Source organism: Phyllobates terribilis, unplaced genomic scaffold (assembly GCF_046119375.1).
Source record: "Phyllobates terribilis strain yellow unplaced genomic scaffold, ASM4611937v1 Scaffold_1__5_contigs__length_1240528914, whole genome shotgun sequence".
NCBI classification, from domain to species: Eukaryota; Metazoa; Chordata; class Amphibia; order Anura; family Dendrobatidae; genus Phyllobates; species Phyllobates terribilis.
Genome location: NW_027362761.1, coordinates 337,311,412 through 337,331,019, shown reverse-complemented (window position 1 = coordinate 337,331,019; position 19,608 = coordinate 337,311,412). Strand labels below are relative to the sequence as shown.

Sequence of the window (19,608 nt, the reverse complement as noted above, 5' to 3'; positions counted from 1 at the left end):
ATTCAATAAGTTTATTAACCCTTCAGGTGCTTCACAGGAATTTTTGGAATGTGGAAGAAAAAAATGAACATTTAACTTTTTTCACAAAAATGTTACTTTAGACACAATTTTTTTTATTTTCACAGGGGTAACAAGAAAAAATGGACCCCAAAATTTGTTGTGCAATTTCCCCTGGGCACGCAAATACCCCTTATGTGGGGAAAAAACACTGTTTGGGTGCACGGCAGGGCTCGGAAGGGAAGGAGCGCCATTTGACTTTTTGATTGTAAAATTTGCTTGAATAATTAGCAGATGCCATGTTGCGTTTGGAGAGCCGCTGTTTGCCCAAACATTGGAGCTCCCCCACAAGTGACCCCATTTTGGAAACTAGACCCCCCAAGGCACCTATCTAGATGCATAGTGAGCAGTTGGAACCCCCAGGTGCTTCACAAATTGATTCGTAAAAATGAAAAAGTGGAAAAAGAATACTTTTCCATTTATACGAATCAATTTGTGAAGCACCTAAGGGTTCCAAGTGCTCACTATGCATCTAGATAGGTGCCTTGGGGGGTCTAGTTTCCAAAATGGGGATCACTTGTGGGGGAGCTCCAATGTTTGGGCACACAGGGGCTCTCCTAACGCAACATGGTGTCCGCTAACAATTTGAGCCGACAATTTGTTAGCGGACACCATGTTGCATTTGGAGAGTCCCTGTGTGCCCAAACATTGGAGCTCCCCCACAAGTGACCCCATTTTGGAAACTAGACCCCCCAAGGCACCTATCTAGATGCATAGTGAGCAGTTGGAACCCCCAGGTGCTTCACAAATTGATTTGTAAAAATGAAAAAGTGGAAAAAAAATACTTTTCCATTTTTACGAATCAATTTGTGAAGCACCTAAGGGTTCCAAGTGCTCACTATGCATCTAGATAGGTGCCTTGGGGGGTCTAGTTTCCAAAATGGGGTCACTTGTGGGGGAGCTCCAATGTTTGGGCACACAGGAGCTCTCCAAACACAACATGGCGTCCGCTAACAATTTGAGCCGATTTTCCATTCAATTTGTTAGCGGACACCATGTCGCGTTTGGAGAGCCCCTGATGTGCCTAAACAGTGGAGCTCCCCCACAAGTGACCCATTTTGGAAACTATACCCCTTAAGGATTTTATTAAGGTGTATAGTGAACATTTTGAACCCAGAGGTACGACACAGAATTTGATAACATTAGGTCATCATATTGAATAAGTTGTCATTAGTCTTGAGCGCAAGTGCTCGCTACTTGAGTTTGCATCAGGTACTCAGGTATGCACCATGTACTGCGTGTGCTCGAGTGACATGCTCGAGTCCCCGCCTTGATGTTTCACGGTTATTAGACACCCAAAAAAAAACATGCGGGGATCACTCGTGCATGGCAGGCAATCCCAGCAAAGTTTTCAGCAGCAGAAGGGAAGGAAGGGAGACACAGATCCATTACTAGTGGGTAGGCGGAGCCCCACAGGATAGTTCACCTCAGATTTATAAAAAGTGACGACCGGCCCCTCCAGCTTAGGCTCCTCCTACTCCCATGTTCCTCAGTTTTAAATTTGAGGTCGCAAAGGATAGTCGCTGCCTTAGCAGCTCCTCAGAAGATTTTCTTATTTTTATTCCGGAGACCTGGACCCCCCGTGGTCTAGAGGTCTCGGGGGGGTCTCAGCGCTGCTGGGACCCCTGACCCTCCCCTGGCGGATCTGCATACCCCCTAAGGAGGTCCCCGCAGAACCCTGCTGGCCCCGGGGGATACAGGGCGCTCCCTGGCGTAGACGCAAACCGCTCGTGGGGGGGAGGAAGGGCCACGGCGCCACACATCCCTGGGGGTCCCTGTGGCGCTCAGCTGGGTAAGTTCTCTTATTGAGTGCTTTCAGCGGCTGCTGCGGCAGCCGCTGTCACTGTATGTGTGTTTTGTGGTGACTGTTGTTTTTTTCTGGCTTGCAGGGATTTCTCCTCTGCATGCAGCGTTTGATCCTCGGCGGGCAGGGGAGCAGGGACGGAGGATTCGCGCGCTCCGTAGCTTGGCGGGGGGCGTGGCTTAGCTTCTCTCTGCTGTCGGTCTTCTTAGCTCGTGACAGGAAGTGCCGGAAAAGCGCGCGTTGGAGATGTCCCAGCCCATTCTACTTCCGGCCAGCGTCCATCCTCGCGCAGCGTCTCCTACTCCCTGCTCCTTGCTCTCATCACACCGAGAAGAGCAGTCTCTACCCCAGCTGGTGAGTCTCTCCTGCCTTTTAGGCAGAAAGTTCCTTCTACAGCACAGAGCACTTTCCTTATGTCCTAGGCTGACAGGGTGTGCTGTATACGGCGCTGCTTCTTCCCTACTGAGATGGCTCTGACGCACACCTCACAAAAAGGGTAGTGTGGATCAGTAGCATTAACCCCTTCTGAACGGGGTCTGCCCATCAGGCTGTTAACCCTCTCTGGAGGTGCACCCTTCTGGGATCAGAGGGTGCTTCTCTCTAGTCTGTCAGGTTAACTTTTGCTCTGCAGGCCGCTGGGGTAGCTTTTCTCCTTCTAAGGAGGAGCTTTAACCCTTCAGTGCCGGGTGATTTTTTGTGCAAGAACAGGCTGTGGTTGTGGAATTCACACATCCTTGGTTACTGTACCCATTGTAAGGGGTTATTACCGCCTTATCCGCGACGCTCCCAACTGTGTGGGGGCATGTCGGATTAGGGACCAGGGGACGCGGACCTCTCTCCCGGTCCGCTTCAGGATCGGTCACGCGTATCTGATCGGTCACGGGGTCTTCAACGGCATCAGGTTCGACGCTAGTTGGGGGTCTCAGTGATGTTAAGGTGGAGGCGCTCACTCGCTCCATTGACAGCCTGTCTGACCTCCTGGGTCATTGGGTCTCTGCTAAGTCCCAACCGACGTCTAGAAGCAAGAAGCATCACAGGCCTGTGGCGGCGCCGTCTCCTCAGCGCAGTGCGTCGGAGGCTTCAGAATCGCCGACAGACTCTTCTGGTGACATCTCCGATTCTGATGAAGAGAATCGGCGGGGTTGCTCTGCTTCGCTTTCGGGCCGCGTGGACGCTTTTGTTGAAGCTATGCGGGAAGCGTTACAGCTGTCTGAAGAGGTGACAGGGCGCCCTGGCAAATCGGCCCGGCTGTATCAGGAGTCGCGTCGGGCTCGCTCGACGCTGCCGATGCACGAGGAACTTAACAAGGCGGTGGAGAAAGAACGTCTGTGTCCGGATAAACGTTTCCAAGGGTTGCAGTTGTTTGATGCCGCCACTAATTGGGTCCTCTCTCCTGAAGTGGATGTGCCATTGTGTCAGCTGAGCAAATCCTCTTTGCTTCCTGTTAAAGGGAAGGCGAGTCTTCAGGACCCGCTGGACAGAAGGACGGAGTTAGCGGCAAAGTCCATCTACGAGGCCGCGCGTCACGGATTCCGAGCGGCCTTGGGGGCCATGTGGGCTGGTGAGGCTTCGCTGCGGTGGTTGGATCAGCTGCGGATGGCATGCCAAGATGGAACTCCGCTGTCTGAAGTGGAAAGGCTCTTCCAGCTCTAGGAAGAAGCGGCCCGATATGGCAGGGACGCAGTGCTGGATACTACTTCGGTGATGTCCAGGGCTCAATCCTCGGCCGTCTCTGTCAGGAGAGCACTGTGGCTTAAACAGTGGACCGGAAATGCAGTATCCAAACAAGGTTTGCTGAGTCTGGCGTACAAGGGCGGTCAGCTGTTTGGTTCGGACCTCACGGAGCTGATTGCTAAGGACACGGCCAAAGATACGGCCTTGCCGCAGCGAAAGGCAGCGGTTTCTACGTCCGGCAAGTCAAGTGCCGGTAGTGGTCGTCGGCCCTTTCGGTTCGGTCAGCCTTCTTGGAGATCGGATCGTCCCTCGTCTTCCTGAAAAAAGACCTCCCAGAAATCCCGTACTCCCTGGAAACAACATTTCCGTCAGGACAAGCGGGAGGTTGACAAAAAGCCCGCTAAGACGGACTGACGCCAGGAACCCTCTCGAGGGCTCTCGGGTGAGAGGTCGTCTGCTACATTTCGGGTCTATTTGGGCGTCACACGTATCGGACGCCTGGGTGACGCGGGTTATGTCGGAAGGTTATTTCATAGAGTTTCATTCTTGACCCCCGGACAGGTTTCGTCAGTCGCACATCCTGTCCGAGCCCAGGCTTGCTGCCACACTGCTGCGGGAGGTCGACTCTCTTCTGCAGCAGGGTGTGGTGATTCCGGTTCCGCCGGAGGACCAGGGAAGGTGGTTTTACTCCAACCTTTTTGTGGTTCCCAAAAAGGAGGACAAGTTTCGCCCCATTCTGGACCTCAAAGAATTGAATTTGCCTATCCGGACCCGGAAATTCCGTATGGAGTCTCTTCGCTCCGTCGTGGCGGCCCTGTCGCAGCACGATTTTTTGGTGTCGATCGACATCCGCGACGCCTATTTGCATGTCCCTATCGGCAGGGCTCACAAGCACTTCCTGCAGTTCGCCATAGGTCAGGCCCATTACCAGTTTGTGGCCCTAGCGTTCAGGTTGGCCTTGGCGCCCAGGGTTTTTCCAAAGATTCTGGCGCCGCTCATGGCGCTCCTTCGAAAGCAGGGAGTTACGATTCTCCCCTACCTGGACGACCTGTTAATTGTGTCACCCACAGCGGAGGAGGCGGTGACAGCTCGCGATCTCTCCCTTCAGCACCTGGAGGACTTCGGGTGGCTGGTCAATTGGATGAAGTCGTCATTGGAGCCGTCGCAGTCAATCCTGTTCTTGGGGATGAATTTCGACACGGTACGGGCAGTGGTATCCCTGCCTCCGGACAAACAAGCGATCCTTCGTCACCATGTCCAGGCTATGAGGTCGGAGATGACGATGTCTCTTCGGAGGCGTATGCGCCTTCTGGGTCTGATGGTGGCGGCAATGGAAGCGGTACCGTATGCACAATTTCATTCCCGAGGTCTTCAAGATCTTATTCTGACCCATTGGGACCGATCGCCGGCTTCGCTGGATCGCTGTGTCGGTATCTCCCGCAAGTTGCTAGAGTCTCTTGGATGGTGGCTACGTCCGGAGACTTTATCCCTGGGGAAATCCTTCCTCCTCCCACGGTGGTCGGTCATTACCACCGATGCCAGCCTGACTGGCTGGGGGGGGGGGGTTTGGAACGATCTCTGGGTTCAGGGGGTCTGGTCGTCAGAGGAGTCGTCTCTGCCGATCAACATCTTGGAGTTGAGAGCGATATTTCTCTGCCTCCGACATTGGACGGTCCCTTTGAGCGGTCTGCCGTTCCGGATTCAGACGGACAATGCGACAGCGGTCGCATATATCAACCATCAGGGCGGGACGAGGAGTTCCAGACTCATGATGGAGGTCTCTCGGATCCTGGTTTGGGCCGAATCCAGGGTTCCGGCCATATCCGCGATTCACATCCCAGGAGTGCTGAATATCACGGCGGACTTCCTCAGTCGCGAACAGGTGGATCCCGGGGAATGGGGTCTTCATCCGGAAGTTTTTGCACTGCTGTGCTCCTGTTGGGGGACTCCCCAAGTGGACTTCATGGCATCCAGGCTGAACGCCAGGATTCCGACGTTCATGTCCAGATACAGGGACCCGGAAGCTGTCGCGGTAGATGCTCTGGTGGCCCCGTGGGACCAGTTCGAGCTGATCTACGTGTTTCCGCCGGTATCCTTACTTCCACTGGTGATCCGGCGGATCAAACTAGAGCGTATTCCGACGATTTTGGTGGCGCCGGATTGGCCGCGGAGGGCGTGGTATTCAACGCTGGTGTCTCTTCTGGCGGCGCCTCCGTTTCCACTGCCTCTTCGCCCGGACCTGTTAACCCAAGGGCCCATTCGCCATCCGGACCTGAAGTCACTTCTTTTGACGGCGTGGCACTTGAGACTGAGATCTTGACCCGTCGTGGGTTTTCGGCCGAGGTCCTTGCCACCTTGCGGGCGGCCAGAGGTCCAGCTGCGACTAGGATTTATCACAGAACTTGGGAGGCCTTCTATTCATGGTGTTCTGGATCGTCAAGGAACCCGAGGGTTTTTTCCATTCCCAACTTATTGGCTTTTCTGCAATGTGGTTTGGCCAAGGGTCTGGCGGTTGGTACCTTGCGGGGTCAGGTATCTGCACTATCCGTGCTTTTTCGGAGGGCTATTGCCTCGGGCAGGGATGTGCGCTCGTTTTTTCGCGGGGTTGCACGTCAGTTTCCGCCTCGGAGGGCGTTTGTGGCTCCTTGGCGGCTCAATCTAGTCTTGGAGGCTCTTCAGGATGGGCCGTTTGAGCCTATGGATTCAGCTACTCTTTCCTTACTTTCTTGGAAGGTGGCCTTCCTGGTGCCGGTCACCTCTTTGAGAAGGGTTTCTGAGTTGGCGGCACTGTCTTGCTCGCCCCCTTTTCTGGAGTTCCACTCGGATCGCGTGGTGCTTCATACCGTTGGCGATTTTCTGCCTAAAGTGGTGTCGCGTTTCCACGTCAATCAAGACATCATGTTGCCCTCCCTCTGTCCGAATCCGAAAAGTCCAAAGGAGCGAGCCCTGCACTCGTTGGATTTGGTGCGGGCTTTGAAGTTCTATCTTTCAATCACGCAAGGGTTTCGGAAGTCGGACTCTCTTTTTGTGATTCCTGCTGGTCGTCGGCGTGGTCAGCTGGCCTCCAAGGACACTATAGCTCGGTGGATACGTTCGTCTATCCTGGAGGCGTACCGGCTCAAGGGCGAACCTTGTCCGGTTAAGGTTCGAGCTCATTCCACGAGAGCTGTTGGTTCGTCGTGGGCTTTTCATCAGGGGGCCTCGGCAGCGCAGCTCTGCCGGGCGGCTACCTGGCGCTCCGTTCACACTTTTACTAAATTTTATTAAGTGGACGTGAGTGCTTCTGCCGATGCGGCCTTGGGACGCAGGGTCCTGCAGGCGGCGGTGGTTTAGGTTATCTCTTTATCTAGTTTTGGCGCTTGTTGCGCGCTTGACTAAGTTGTTGGGGTGTTGGCGATTCTGCCACTGTTTCCCACCCTTGAGTTCTGGACTGCTTTGGGACGTCCCACTAGTAATGGAACTGTGTCTCCCTTCCTTCCCTTCTGCTGCTGAAAGACGGATTTTGGTAAGACCTTACCTGTAAAATCCTTTTCAGCGAAGGAAGTAAGGGAGACACAGCACCCTCCCAGGGCAGAAGTGCATTATTGTTTTCCAGATGCGGCGCGACTCCTTTCTGATGGCGGTTATTGGGACTGGGGTCGGCGCGCTAGGGCTCTGTTCCATCATTGCCAGCTCATCGCAGTTGTCAGGTCCAGTGAGTAGTGCCTGGGACTGTGTGTTCTTTCTGTTATATGCATAACCTGTTCTCTCGCACTTCTGATTTTTCAGAAGGGGTTGTGTTGTTCTGCTGGTGTTATCTGCTCTTTTTATAAATCTGAGGTGAACTATCCTGTGCGGCTCCGCCTACCCACTAGTAATGGATCTGTGTCTCCCTTCCTTCCTTCGCTGAAAAGGATTTTACAGGTAAGGTCTTACCAAAATCCGTCTTTTTAGGCCGTGAAGCATATGGGGCGGAGACTCGAGCATGTCACTCAAATACCCACGATACTCAATGCATACCAGAACACCCGATGCAAACTCAAGTAGCGAGCACTTGCGCTCAACACTAGTCGCCATATCGTCATCTTTTTTTCTTACTTTTGAAAAAAATCACAACCCCAGCCCTAACCCTAACACAACCCTAACCGTAGCACAACCCTAACCGTAGCACAACCCTAACCCTAGCACAACCCTAACCCTAGCACAACCCTAACCCTAGCACAACCCTAACCTGAGTTTATTTTTTACGCCTTTCCTCATTCGGTATAAGTGATTAGACGAACTTATTCTTCGGGCGGTGAGACTACAGCGATACCAGAATCATATGGGGTTTTTATGACTGACAGCTGTCACACACTAAAAGACGCATTTTTTGTAAAATCTAGTTTTTGCATCGCCATATTTTGAGAGCTATAATTTTTCCAGATTTTGGCAGTCATTTGATTTTTGGGAGGCAGAATAAACAAAAACCAACAATTCAGGAATTATTTCTTTTTTTTTTTTTTTTTTTTATTCTGTTCCGCGTGTGGTAAAATTGATAAGGCAGCTTTATTCTTCGGGTCAGTACGTTTACAGCGATACCACATTTATATCGTATTTCTATGTTTTGCACTTTTACATAATAAAAGCAATTTTATAGAAAAAATTATTTTTTTAGCATAGCTTTATTCTGAGAGCTATAACTTTTTTATTTTTCGGCTGATGGAGCTGTATGGCGGCTTCTTTTTTGCGGGACGAGATGACGTTTTCAGCGGTACCATTTTTATTTATATTTGTCTTTTTGATCGCGTGTTATTCCATTTTTTGTATGGCGGTATGGTGATAAATCATTGTTTTTTGCTTCGTTTTTTATTATTTTTTTTTTACTGTGTTCACTGAAGGGGTTAACTAGTGGGACAGTTTTATAGGTCAGGTTGTTCCGGACGCGGCGATTCCAAATATGTGTACTTTTATTGTTTTTTTTTTGTTTTTTTATAATAATATTTATTGATGGGTACATTATATTTTTATTTTTGGTGGATTATTTTTTTATTTTTAATATTTTTACAATTTTTTTTTTTTCACTTTCTGATAGTTTTTATACTTTATTACTTTGTCCCACTATGGGACTTTCACTTTTTTTTCTCTGATCGCCTGCATGGCACAGGAATGCAGCACCATCCCTGTGTCATGCAGTCTGTCAGCGCTGGACAGGGAGAAGATTGTTTGGAGATGCACTGCGCATGTCCAAAAAATCTTCCTGCTGTCTGGTGACCCGGATGTTGTCATGACGACATCGGGTCGTCATGGCAACATCCTGGAAGCCACAGCAAACGGCGCTGGAAGCCGGAAGAGGAGGTGAGTATCTGCGATCACCTCCCCTTGCCTCCGCAATCGACTTCGAGCTGTGGAGCTGTGGAGTTCAGAGTGGTTTAACAAGACGGTTTTAATGCCCCTTGAAAGAGACGTGGAGGTCACAGTAGCTTAACAAGACGGGTTTGATGCCCCTTGGAAAAGTGGTGGAGGTTACAGTAGCTTAACAAGACGGTTTTAATGCCCCTTGGAAGAGCTGTGGAGTTCAGAGTGGTTTAACAAGACGCTTTTAATGCCCCTTGGAAGAGTGGTGGAGGTCACAGTAGCTTAACAAGACGGTTTTAATGCCCCTTGGAAGAGACGTGGAGGTCACAGTAGCTTAACAAGACGGTGTTAATGCCCCTTGGAAGAGTGGTGGAGGTCACAGTAGCTTAACAAGACGCTTTTCATGCCCCTTACAAGAGCCATGCAGTACAGCATATTAAAAACATTATTCCCATTATTGGGGAGTGGGTCTCCCATAGTCTTTGCCTATGCCTTCCAAGCAAAACCTGCCAAAAATTAGGACGGAGGAACTTGCAATGCTGGCAACGCGGACCACGGTCACCCTGGTGGTATAGTGGTGTTGGAGGCTGAGGATAAGGAGAAGAGCAAAATACAGCTGAAATGAGGAATCGTATACCCATGTGTGGGTGTGAAGCGGTGTATGGGAATACACTTCCCGAAATAACACAGTGGATTTGACTTTATGTTTCTCTGCTGTCATTTGGTGGTGATGAGAAGTCTGGCCCAATCCAGCCCTTGTTCATTTTGATAAGGGTCAGCTTGTCAGTTGACAGGCAAGTGCGCTTATCAGTTATAATTCCCCCAGCGGCACCAGAAACACGCTCCGATAACACGCTAGCGGCAGGGCAGGCCAGGACCTCCAAGGTGTACAGTGCGAGTTCATTCCAAGTGTCCAGCTTGGATACCCAATAATTAAAAGGCACAGAGGAATCACGGAGGACGCTGGTACAGTCGGCAAGGTTCTCCCTCACCATCTTTTGAAACTTTCCAATCCTTGTGAGAGTACCCCGCGCCTCAATGCCTGTTCCCCTACCTCTGCTGGATTGGAGTTGCGTCTACTGCTGTTAAAAGTGAAATCATTACTTGGAACAGTCTCTAAATCCAAGCGCTTAAGTGACTTCCACCAGTTTACTGGTGTGACCTTCCTTAAAATATCTTCAGCAAACATATATTTCTTGAATGGTTCCCCCTTAGCTCTGAAGTTTATTATAGTTGGCATTAAAGATGGATGATTGCTGGATACCAATGTCATAGCTAACTCCTCTTCCTCAGCACTTAGGTTTTGACCCTGATATTGGATATTGACAATATTTGCCAAAAAATGAGCTGGAGTCAGTGCTTGTCCCATTCGTTTGTTTATTGCTTGTAATTTAATTCTGTCCATGTGTAGTTCTGTTTTTAAGTGTTCACTCAGTTCCTTCCAAATTTCAACAGCATCCGCAATAAAACAGCTATTTTTCTGTATTTTGTTTAAAGCTTGAGAGATGGGTTTCAGGAAGCTCAGCATATGTTCAACATTTCTCTTAAGCCCAATGTTGAGGATTTTGGCCGTGACAGTGCCATCTATTTTATCTCGATTTTCTTCACAAAGTGTCATCAGAATAGGCCAGTTTTTGATATACTGCTCAAAACAGTCCACCACAGAGTTCCATCTAACATCTTGTGGGAGCGTTAGCTTGGTTCCACCCATCCTTTTCAGAGCTGCTGCTGCAAAATGATTATTACGGAAGTATTTAGCAATTTCAACAACATTAGCCTTTATTTCTGGAACACTTAAGTCTTTGGCTAAAAGGTGCAGCAAATGAGCACTGCAACCATATGTTATTAGCAGCTTTGTATTCCCTCCCTGCTCTTCTAAATTTCTTCTTATCTTGGATACGTTTGCAGCATTGTCAGTGACCAAACTGCATACTAGACATTTGAATTTTTGTTCACATGTTGTTATAGCTTTTACTGCCACTTCTTGTAAGTATTCTGCTGTGTGTGCATTTCCTGACGTATCAGTTGTTTGTGCAAGGAAGACTTTACCTTCTTCTGTTGTTATACAAGCACATACAATAGGATCATTGTGGACATTACTCCACCCATCAATACTTAGGTTAACAATTTTACCCTCCAGAGCTGTTGCACATTGCTCCATTTCTCTGTCATACACTTGATCCAGCAGTTTCCCTGCAACATCAGCTCTGCTGGGTGGACTGTATCCTGGTCTCAGTGACTGAACCATATTAATGAAATGTGGGTTCTCAGTCAGACGGAAAGAAGAGTTCGTTGCATAAATAAACTGGGCAATTTTTTCATCAATCAACTCTTTTTATAATCTGCTAGTTCTTATCACAAACCTATCTATGGTGGTTCCAGGAGGTAAAGGTTTTTTCTTCCTTTTGGGTGATGGTGATATGTGGCTGTGGGTGTCTGATGATGATGCTGCTGCTAATGAAGCACTATCCTGGATGGATAACTCTGAAACTGTAGAACAGGATGATGGTGATCTTGGAGGTGGATAGTTTCCAGAATCCATGAATTCCCCTAAACGAAAAAAGTCAATGCTGTTATTTTATTGTTTATACAATTTATGCTTATTGTACACAACACATCACTGCCCCTGCCCCAAAAGGAATATTTGTTTTTCTTCATAACTGTACCAAATGACAGTAACATGCAGTAATAATAAGAAATATAATTTTTCTCACACGACAGTTCAGTCTTTAGAAACAGGATTCAATAAAAATGTTTACCAACAGATCCGGCCTGTTCAGAAGTGTTTCTTTGGTCATCTTCATCACCGCACTTCTCATGATGTTGCCTCATTCGCGCCACCAGGCCTTGCATCTCTTTGTTGCATCGTTTGCATTTTGCACGCATGCCTGCCTTACCGATAGGCGAAGGAGCTTCATTAAAATATTCCCAAACTGGGTCTCTTTTACGGCCTGCTGCCATTATAAGGAAAGAATGTAATAAACCTCAGATCGTGCACACAAACAGATCCAGACTTGTCTGTCTGTGGCTATGCTGCAGTATTGTGCTCAAAGTTTCACTTTCATTTTCTTGTCTGCTTGCCCTTCCTCCTCCTCACACTTAGATTCACATTCTTCTTGTGTTGTGCAGATCTATTCCACTCCAAACAATCAGAAACATATTGTCTAACTTCTTGGACTTGGCACTGAAGGGGTTGATTCTGTATTCATAGGTTTGTAGAACAATAGGATTAAGGTCTTTTTCTCAACTCTGTTCATGTTGTAACATTTTTGCCGTGAAGAAGAGGCTGGGACCTCTGCGGAGTCAAATTCAGTTTTGAGAACTGCGTAAGTAAAGCGAGCGTCTGTGATAATATAGGAGAGAAACTGCCCACTAATCCTACAGAAACCTCTGGAAGAGCATGGCATTGTGAATGTTACACATATACAGCCTTTATTCTACTGAGTTAAACAACTCAGCTTTATCTCATGATGGAAGAACCTTTGGATGGTAAAATATTTTCCTCAAAAAGCAGTTTATTGAAAAAAATCCGATATAAATCAAAAAAATCCGATTTAAATCAAAAAAATCCGATTTTTTTTATTTTTTTAAAAAAACCATTGATTTTTATCCACCCTGATGCTAACACTAATGATGGCGTCATCGCCACTCACCATCTTGGTGGACTCCTCAAAGTTTGTCAGGATGGTACATATGTCAGACATCCAGGTCCACTCCTGAGGTCTTATGTGTGGAGTCTGACCTGAATATCGATGGCCTTGTTGCAGCTGGTACTCCACAACTGCTCTCTTCTGCTCACAAATCCTTTGCAACATGTGGAGGGTAGAGTTCCAACGTGTGGGGACATCACACACCAGTCTGTGTGCTGGAAGCTGCAACTCTGCTGCAACACAGCAAGGGCGGCGGAAGCTGTAGCCGACTTCCGAAAATGAGCTGACAGGCGGCGTACTTTGACGAGCAGATCTGGCAACTCGGGGTATGATTTAAGAAACCGCTGAACCATCAAGTAAAGCACATGAGCCAGGCATGGTACGTGTGTGATCTCGCCTCACCTCAGAGCCGCCACCAGGTAACGTCCATTGTCACACACAACCATGCCTGGATGTAGGTTCAGCGGTCTCAGCCACAGATCTGCCTGCTCTTTCACAGCTGTCCACAACTCACATGCAGTGTGAGGTTTATCACCTAAGCTTATGAGTTTCAGCACAGCCTGTTGCCGCTTGGCTGAGGCAGTACTGCAGTGCTTCCAGCTTGTAACTGATGTGGTGATATCTGAGATGGAGGCTGAACATGAGGAGGAGGAGGAGAATGATGCGCAGGAGCTGTACACTGTGGGGGCAACGCTGACTGACATAGGGCCCGCAATCCTCGGTGTGGGGAGGATGTGTTCCGTCCCAAGGTCCGACTGGGTCCCGGCTTCCACTATGTTTACCCAGTGTGCCGTCAGGGAGATGTACAGTCCCTGGCCACAAGCACTTGTCCACGTGTCCGTTGTCAGGTGGACTCTCCCAGTAACTGCGTTGTTGAGGGCACGGCAGATGTTTTGGGACACGTGCTTGTGTAGTGTGGGGATGGCACACCTGGCAAAATAGTGTCGGCTGGGGACCGAGTACCGATGGACGGCCACCGCCATAAGGTTGCGGATGTATTCCGTCTCCACCAGCTTAAAAGGCAGCATTTCCAGTGCAAGCAGTCGTGAAATATGCAAATTTAGGACTGTGGCCTGTGGGGCGTTGGCTGCGAATTTGCGCTTTCGTTCAAAGGTCTGGGATATGGACAATTGAACGCTGCAGTGGGACGTGAACGTTGATGCTGTTTCTTGAGAAACTGCCATAGCAAGTGAAGACTGAGAGGAGGCGGCATCTTTGCATGCAGTATGGATGGATGGATGTACAGTACAGACCAAAAGTTTGGACACACCTTCTCATTTAAAGATTTTTCTGTATTTTCATGACTTTGAAAATTGTACATTCACACTGAAGGCATCAAAACTATGAATTAACACACGTGGAATTATATGCATAACAAAAAAAGTGTGAAACAACTGAAAATATGTCTTATATTCTAGGTTCTTCAAAGTAGCCACCTTTTGCTTTGATGTCTGCTTTGCACACTCTTGGCATTCTCTTGATGAGCTTCAAGAGATAGTCACTGGAAATGGTCTTCCAACAATCTTGAAGGAGTTCCCAGAGATGCTTAGCACTTGTTGGCCCTTTTGACTTCACTCTGCGGTCCAGCTGACCCCAAACCATCTCGATTGGGTTCAGGTCTGGTGACTGTGGAGGCCAGGTCATCTGGCGTAGCACCCCATCACTCTCCTCCTTAGTCAAATAGCCCTTACACAGCCTGGAGGTGTGTTTGGGGTCACTGCCCTGTTGAAAAATAAATGATGGTCCAACTAAACGCAAATCTGATGGAATAGCACGCCGCTGCAAGATGCTGTGGTAGCCATGCTGGTTCAGTATGCCTTCAATTTTGAATAAATCCCCAACAGTGTCACCAGCAAAGAACCCCCACACCATCACACCTCCTCCTACATGCTTCACGGTGGGAACCAGGCATGTAGAGTCCATCTGTTCACCTTTTCTGCGTCGCACAAAGACACGGTGGTTGGAACCAAAGATCTCAAATTTGGACTCATCAGACCAAAGCACAGATTTCCACTGGTCTAATGTCCATTCCTTGTGTTCTTTAGCCCAAACATGTCTCTTCTGCTTGTTGCCTGGCCTTAGCAGTGGTTTCCTAGCAGCTATTTTACCATGAAGGTCTGCTGCACAAAGTCTCCTCTTAACAGTTGTTGTAGAGATGTGTCTACTGCTAGAACTCTGTGTGGCATTAACCTGGTCTCTAATCTGAGCTGCTGTTAACCTGCAATTTCTAAGGCTGGTGACCCTGATAAACTTATCCTCAGAAGCAGAGGTGACTCTTGGTCTTCCTTTCCTGGGGCGGTCCTCATGTGAGACAGTTTCTTTGTAGCGCTTGATGGTTTTTGCAACTGCACTTGGGGACACTTTCAAAGTTTTCCCAATTTTTCGGACTGACTGACCTTCATTTCTTAAAGTAATGATGGCCACTCATTTTTCTTTACTTAGCTGCTTTTTTCTTGCCATAATACAAATTCTAACAGTCTATTTAGCAGTACTATTAGCTGTGTATCCACCTGACTTCTGCACAACATAACTGATGGTCCCAACCCCATTTATAAGGCAAGAAATCTCAGTTGTTAAACCTGACAGGGCACATCTGTGAAGTGAAAACCATTTCCGGTGACTACCTCTTGAAGCTCACCAAGAGAATGCCAAGAGTGTGCAAAGCAGTCATCAAAGCAAAAGGTGGCTACGTTGAAGAACCTAGAATATAAGACATATTTTCAGTTGTTTCACACTTTTTTGTTAAGTATATAATTCCACATGTGTTAATTCATAGTTTTGATGCCTTCAGCGTGAATGTACAATTTTCATAGTCATGAAAATACAGAAAAATCTTTAAATGAGAAGGTGTGTCCAAACTTTTGGTCTGTACTGTATGCATGGGATGTATGTATGGGATTGCCTTGTATGGGATTGCCTTGCACGCACAACAGGGGGTTCTCTTACACGCACAACAGCGGAAGAAGCAGTGGTGACACCCACTGACACTGGTCGTGGACCCTGGGGTTCGCCCCACAAAGTCGGGTGCTTTGCTGACATGTGCCTGATCATGCTGGTGGTGGTCAGGCTGGTAGTTTTGTCACCCCTGCTGATGCTGGCATGGCAGGTGGTACAAATGGCCTTTTTGGGGTTATCAGCAGAGTCTTTAAAAAAATTCCATACTCTGGAAAACCTACCGGTTGTACTGGCAACGTCCCTCATGTTGGTGTTACGGGGAAGTGTTGCCCGCCTTATGTGTGCGGCCACCACACTGCTTCTTCCTGCCTGTTGGGGTAATCTGCCTCCCTCCCCCTGTGTGCTGCTGGCCTCCTGCCACGTTGGGTCAGTTACTAGATCATCCACCACCTCCTCCTCTTTCACTTGCGCACCACGATCCTCCTCCTCACTTCGTGGCAATTGTGTCTCGTCATCGTCCACCTCTTATGACAAATTGCCAGCGTCGACTTCCTCTGGCCTTGCCTGTTCAAATATTTGGGCATCGCTACATGGGATCTCCTCTTCCACCACTTCAAGCGGAGCAGGCGAGGGGCACAAATATGGAAATGGACCAGTGAACAGCTCTTCAGAGTGTCCAAGTGTGGGATCAGTTGCTTTCTGACGACACTCGGCATGGTGGGAGGAAGGAGCATCTGGGTGAGGAGGAGTATGCGGTCGAGACTCACGGCTACTAAAACTTGATCGTGTGGAAGACAGACCGGAGGTGGTGGTGCCCAGGTGACTGGAAGTATTATCTGCTATCCAATTAATAACCTGTTCACACTGATCAATATGCAATACTGGTGTTGTAGTGTGGTTCCCTAGTAATTCGGTCAAGAAGTGGGAGTGAGAAGATGTGCCTGTTGGTTGTGGCACATTTTTACCTTGGCCACGGCCCCGTCCTCTACACGCACCATCACCAGAATGTCCAGTTCCACGTCCCTTGCCATGCGCCTTGCCCATTGTAAATTAAGTAAAATAGCTTACACTCGCACTATCAATGGAAAAAGGGTAATAAAAAGGAGATTAGAACCGTGGAAGAGGAAAACCACAGTTCTATTTCTCTGGCCTACACCAGAATCTTTTAAACAGTTATATTTGTGTCTGAACACTGAGCGAGACACTCAATTTTTTTTTTTTTATGTAAAAAAGGTGGATAATACAGAGATTTGAACCGTGGAGCTGCAAAACCACAGTTATAGTTATGTGGCAGCCAGAATCTTTTAAACAGATATGTTTGTGTCTGAACAGTCAAGGAGACAATATTACTGTTTTTTTTTACGGAAAAAAGTCCAAAAGCTGGATAACACAGAGATTTGAACTGTGAAACTGCAAAACCACAGTTATAGTTATGTTGCCTACACCAGAATCTTTTAAACAGATATATTTGTGTCTGAACAGTCAGGGAGACACTATTACTGGTTTTTTTTGCGGAAAAAAGGCCAAAAGCTGTATAACACTGAGATTTGAACCGTGGAACTGCAAAACCACAGTTATAGTTATGTGGCCTACACCAGAATATTTTAAACAGATATATTTGTGTCTGAACAGTCAGGGAGACACCATTACTGTTTTTTTTTTTTACGTAAAAAAGGCCAAAAGCTGGATAATACTGAGATTTGAACCGTGGAACTTCAAAACCACAGTTCTAGTTATCTGGCCTACACCAGAATCTTTTAAACAGATATATTTGTGTCTGAACAGTCACAGACACACTCAATTTTTTTTTGGGGGGGGATACCAAAAGGTTAATAAGACTCGTGTTTGTACAGTCTGACTGAGGAAAAAAAAAATTCAGGATTTAGATGAAAAAAGAAGGATTTTTCCAGGCCCCTGAGACCGGGGGATAAGTCTAGCAATTTGACCTGCAGAAGCACACAGGACTGTAATGCACTGTTTGTTGGTATAACCACTGCTTCTCCTATACAGCCTGCCTGCCTGATATATCGGATGGATATTAGTCCTGAGAAGGACTGTTTGTTTGATTTGGCAGGCTTTAGAGACCCTACACTACCTATTTCGCACTATATATCTCTCCCTAACTCAGCAGCACTGACGCTACACTGTCTGATCCCGGGCGACTGTGTCCAAGATGGCGGCGCCCGGTTTTAAATACTCGAGGTGACGCTGTGCGGCCAGCCAATCACTGTAATGCCCACAAACAACATGGCTGCGGCATTACAGTGACTGGCTGGCAATCCCTGTATGTTCATTGGCTCTGTAAAGAGCGCCAAACGTGCAGGGCGGAGACCCGAGCTCCCGCCCGAGTAACCCGGAAATGCTCGGTGCTCGCTGAACATCCCGAGTAGTGAGATGCTCGGGCGAGTACCGAGCAGTGTCGAGCATGCTCGCTCAACACTAGTAACGTGTTACCAATGGTTTTCTTGGTGACTGTGATCCCAGCTGCCTTGAGATCATTAACAAGTCCCCGTCGTCCCCCCCGTGTAGTTTTAAGCTGATCTCTCACCTTCCTCATGATCAAGGATACCCCATGAGGTGAGAGTTTGCATGCTGCCCCTGATCAATGTCAATTGACAGTCATTTTGTATTTCTTCCATTTTCTTACTCTTGCACCAACAGTTGTCTCCTTCTCACACAGCGTCTTACTTATGGTTTTGTAGCCCATTCCGGCTTTGTACAGGTCTATGATCTTGTCCCTGACATTCTTAGAAAGCTCTTTGTTCTTGCCCATGTTGTAGAGGTTAGAGTCTGACTGATTAGTTGAGTCTGTGAACAGGAGTCTTTTATACAGGTGACTATGTAAGACCGCTGTCTTTAATGCAGGTAACGAGTTAATTAGGAGCGTCTAACTGGTCTGTAGTAGCCAGAACTCATAATGGTTTGTAGGGGATCAAATACTTATTCTCACTGCAAAATGCAAAAAAAATTAATTTATACAATGTGATTTTTGAGGGGATATTCTGTCTCTGAATGTTAAAATTACTTACCCTTAAAATTATAGACTGTTCATGTCTTTGTCAGTGGGCAAACTTACAAAAACAGCAAGGAATCAAATCCTTCTTTCCCCCACTGTATGTGTATACAAGGGTTGCATACATTTTTTTCTGTCCAATTATTATTTGAGTTATCAACATTAGTCTGTGGCTTATTATGCCTCTTAAAATGTTAGAATTTTGCATTGTTCAAAAATGTTTAGGGTAACAGTTTTGTTTGATTTATTCTAATATTAAGTTTAAATGGCAAATATAATTAATCTTATTTAGTAATAGCTGCAAAAATTGTGTTTTTTTTTCCTACCAGAGATGACAATGTCCAAAAAGAGCTTCGTGATTGGGGATTAAACTTTGACAGTAAACTTCTGTCCTTCACTGGAAGAGTTGTACCTCCAGAGAGAATTTTGCTATCTAATAAAATTGTAAGTATTTAAAGAGTTTGTTCAACACATTACAATTCTCTGTCAGGAGTTTGAAAAGAAAACAATATTTCACATTAAAGGGAATCTGTCAGCGGGTTTTTGCTACCTTCAGGGGTGTGGGGTCTTTAAGCCAAACCTCCAACTCCTCAATTTCCCTGACTCCCAACTCTGACTCCACAGCACTGCAAGGAGGAGCTTCACGACTGAGCATGTACATAAAGTGCAACATAGATTTTTCTCAACTAAAAGCCTAGATCCTTAGATCGGGAATAGAACAGTCATCAATAGGACATTTCATAACTTTCCCAAATTCTTATGAAAAAATATCAGCACATACTCCATTGAACTACTTTACCCAATTTATTACATATTGTCGGAGTCAGTCCATTTTATACCAACTCTGACACAGACTCCACCAAAATGGATGACGACTCTGACTCCACATCACTGGCTATCTGAGAGCAGCATTATGTAGGCAAGGAGACCCTGAATCCAAAGATGTATCACTTGGTTTACTAGGTACAACAGTTGTTACTCGGAGTTCTTATTTTCAGCATGAATCATAGCTCAGAAAGCTAACCCTGCCTTCCCACACCAGGCTCTCTATGTGCATAGTCTATTGACAGTGAGCAGCTTCTCATAGGAGAGAACGGAGTGCTGTGTGTTTTGGGTCATTATCCTGTTGCAAGACAGGACACTGGACAGCATATTTCTCTCTAGAATCCCTTGATAGTCTTGAGATTTCATTGTACCCT

At 47.3% G+C, this 19,608-nt stretch overlaps 1 protein-coding gene across 1 annotated transcript in view; it reads left to right on the top strand.

Annotated features, from left to right (window-relative positions):
- PIWIL1 (piwi like RNA-mediated gene silencing 1) overlaps nucleotides 1-19,608 on the top strand; it is a 462,439-nt gene that overhangs the window by 282,291 nt on the left and 160,540 nt on the right. Inside the window, exon 12 of the mRNA XM_073676134.1 lies at nucleotides 18,739-18,853. Coding sequence (XP_073532235.1) covers nucleotides 18,739-18,853 — 115 coding nt within the window. The remainder of the gene's footprint in view (nucleotides 1-18,738; nucleotides 18,854-19,608) is intronic.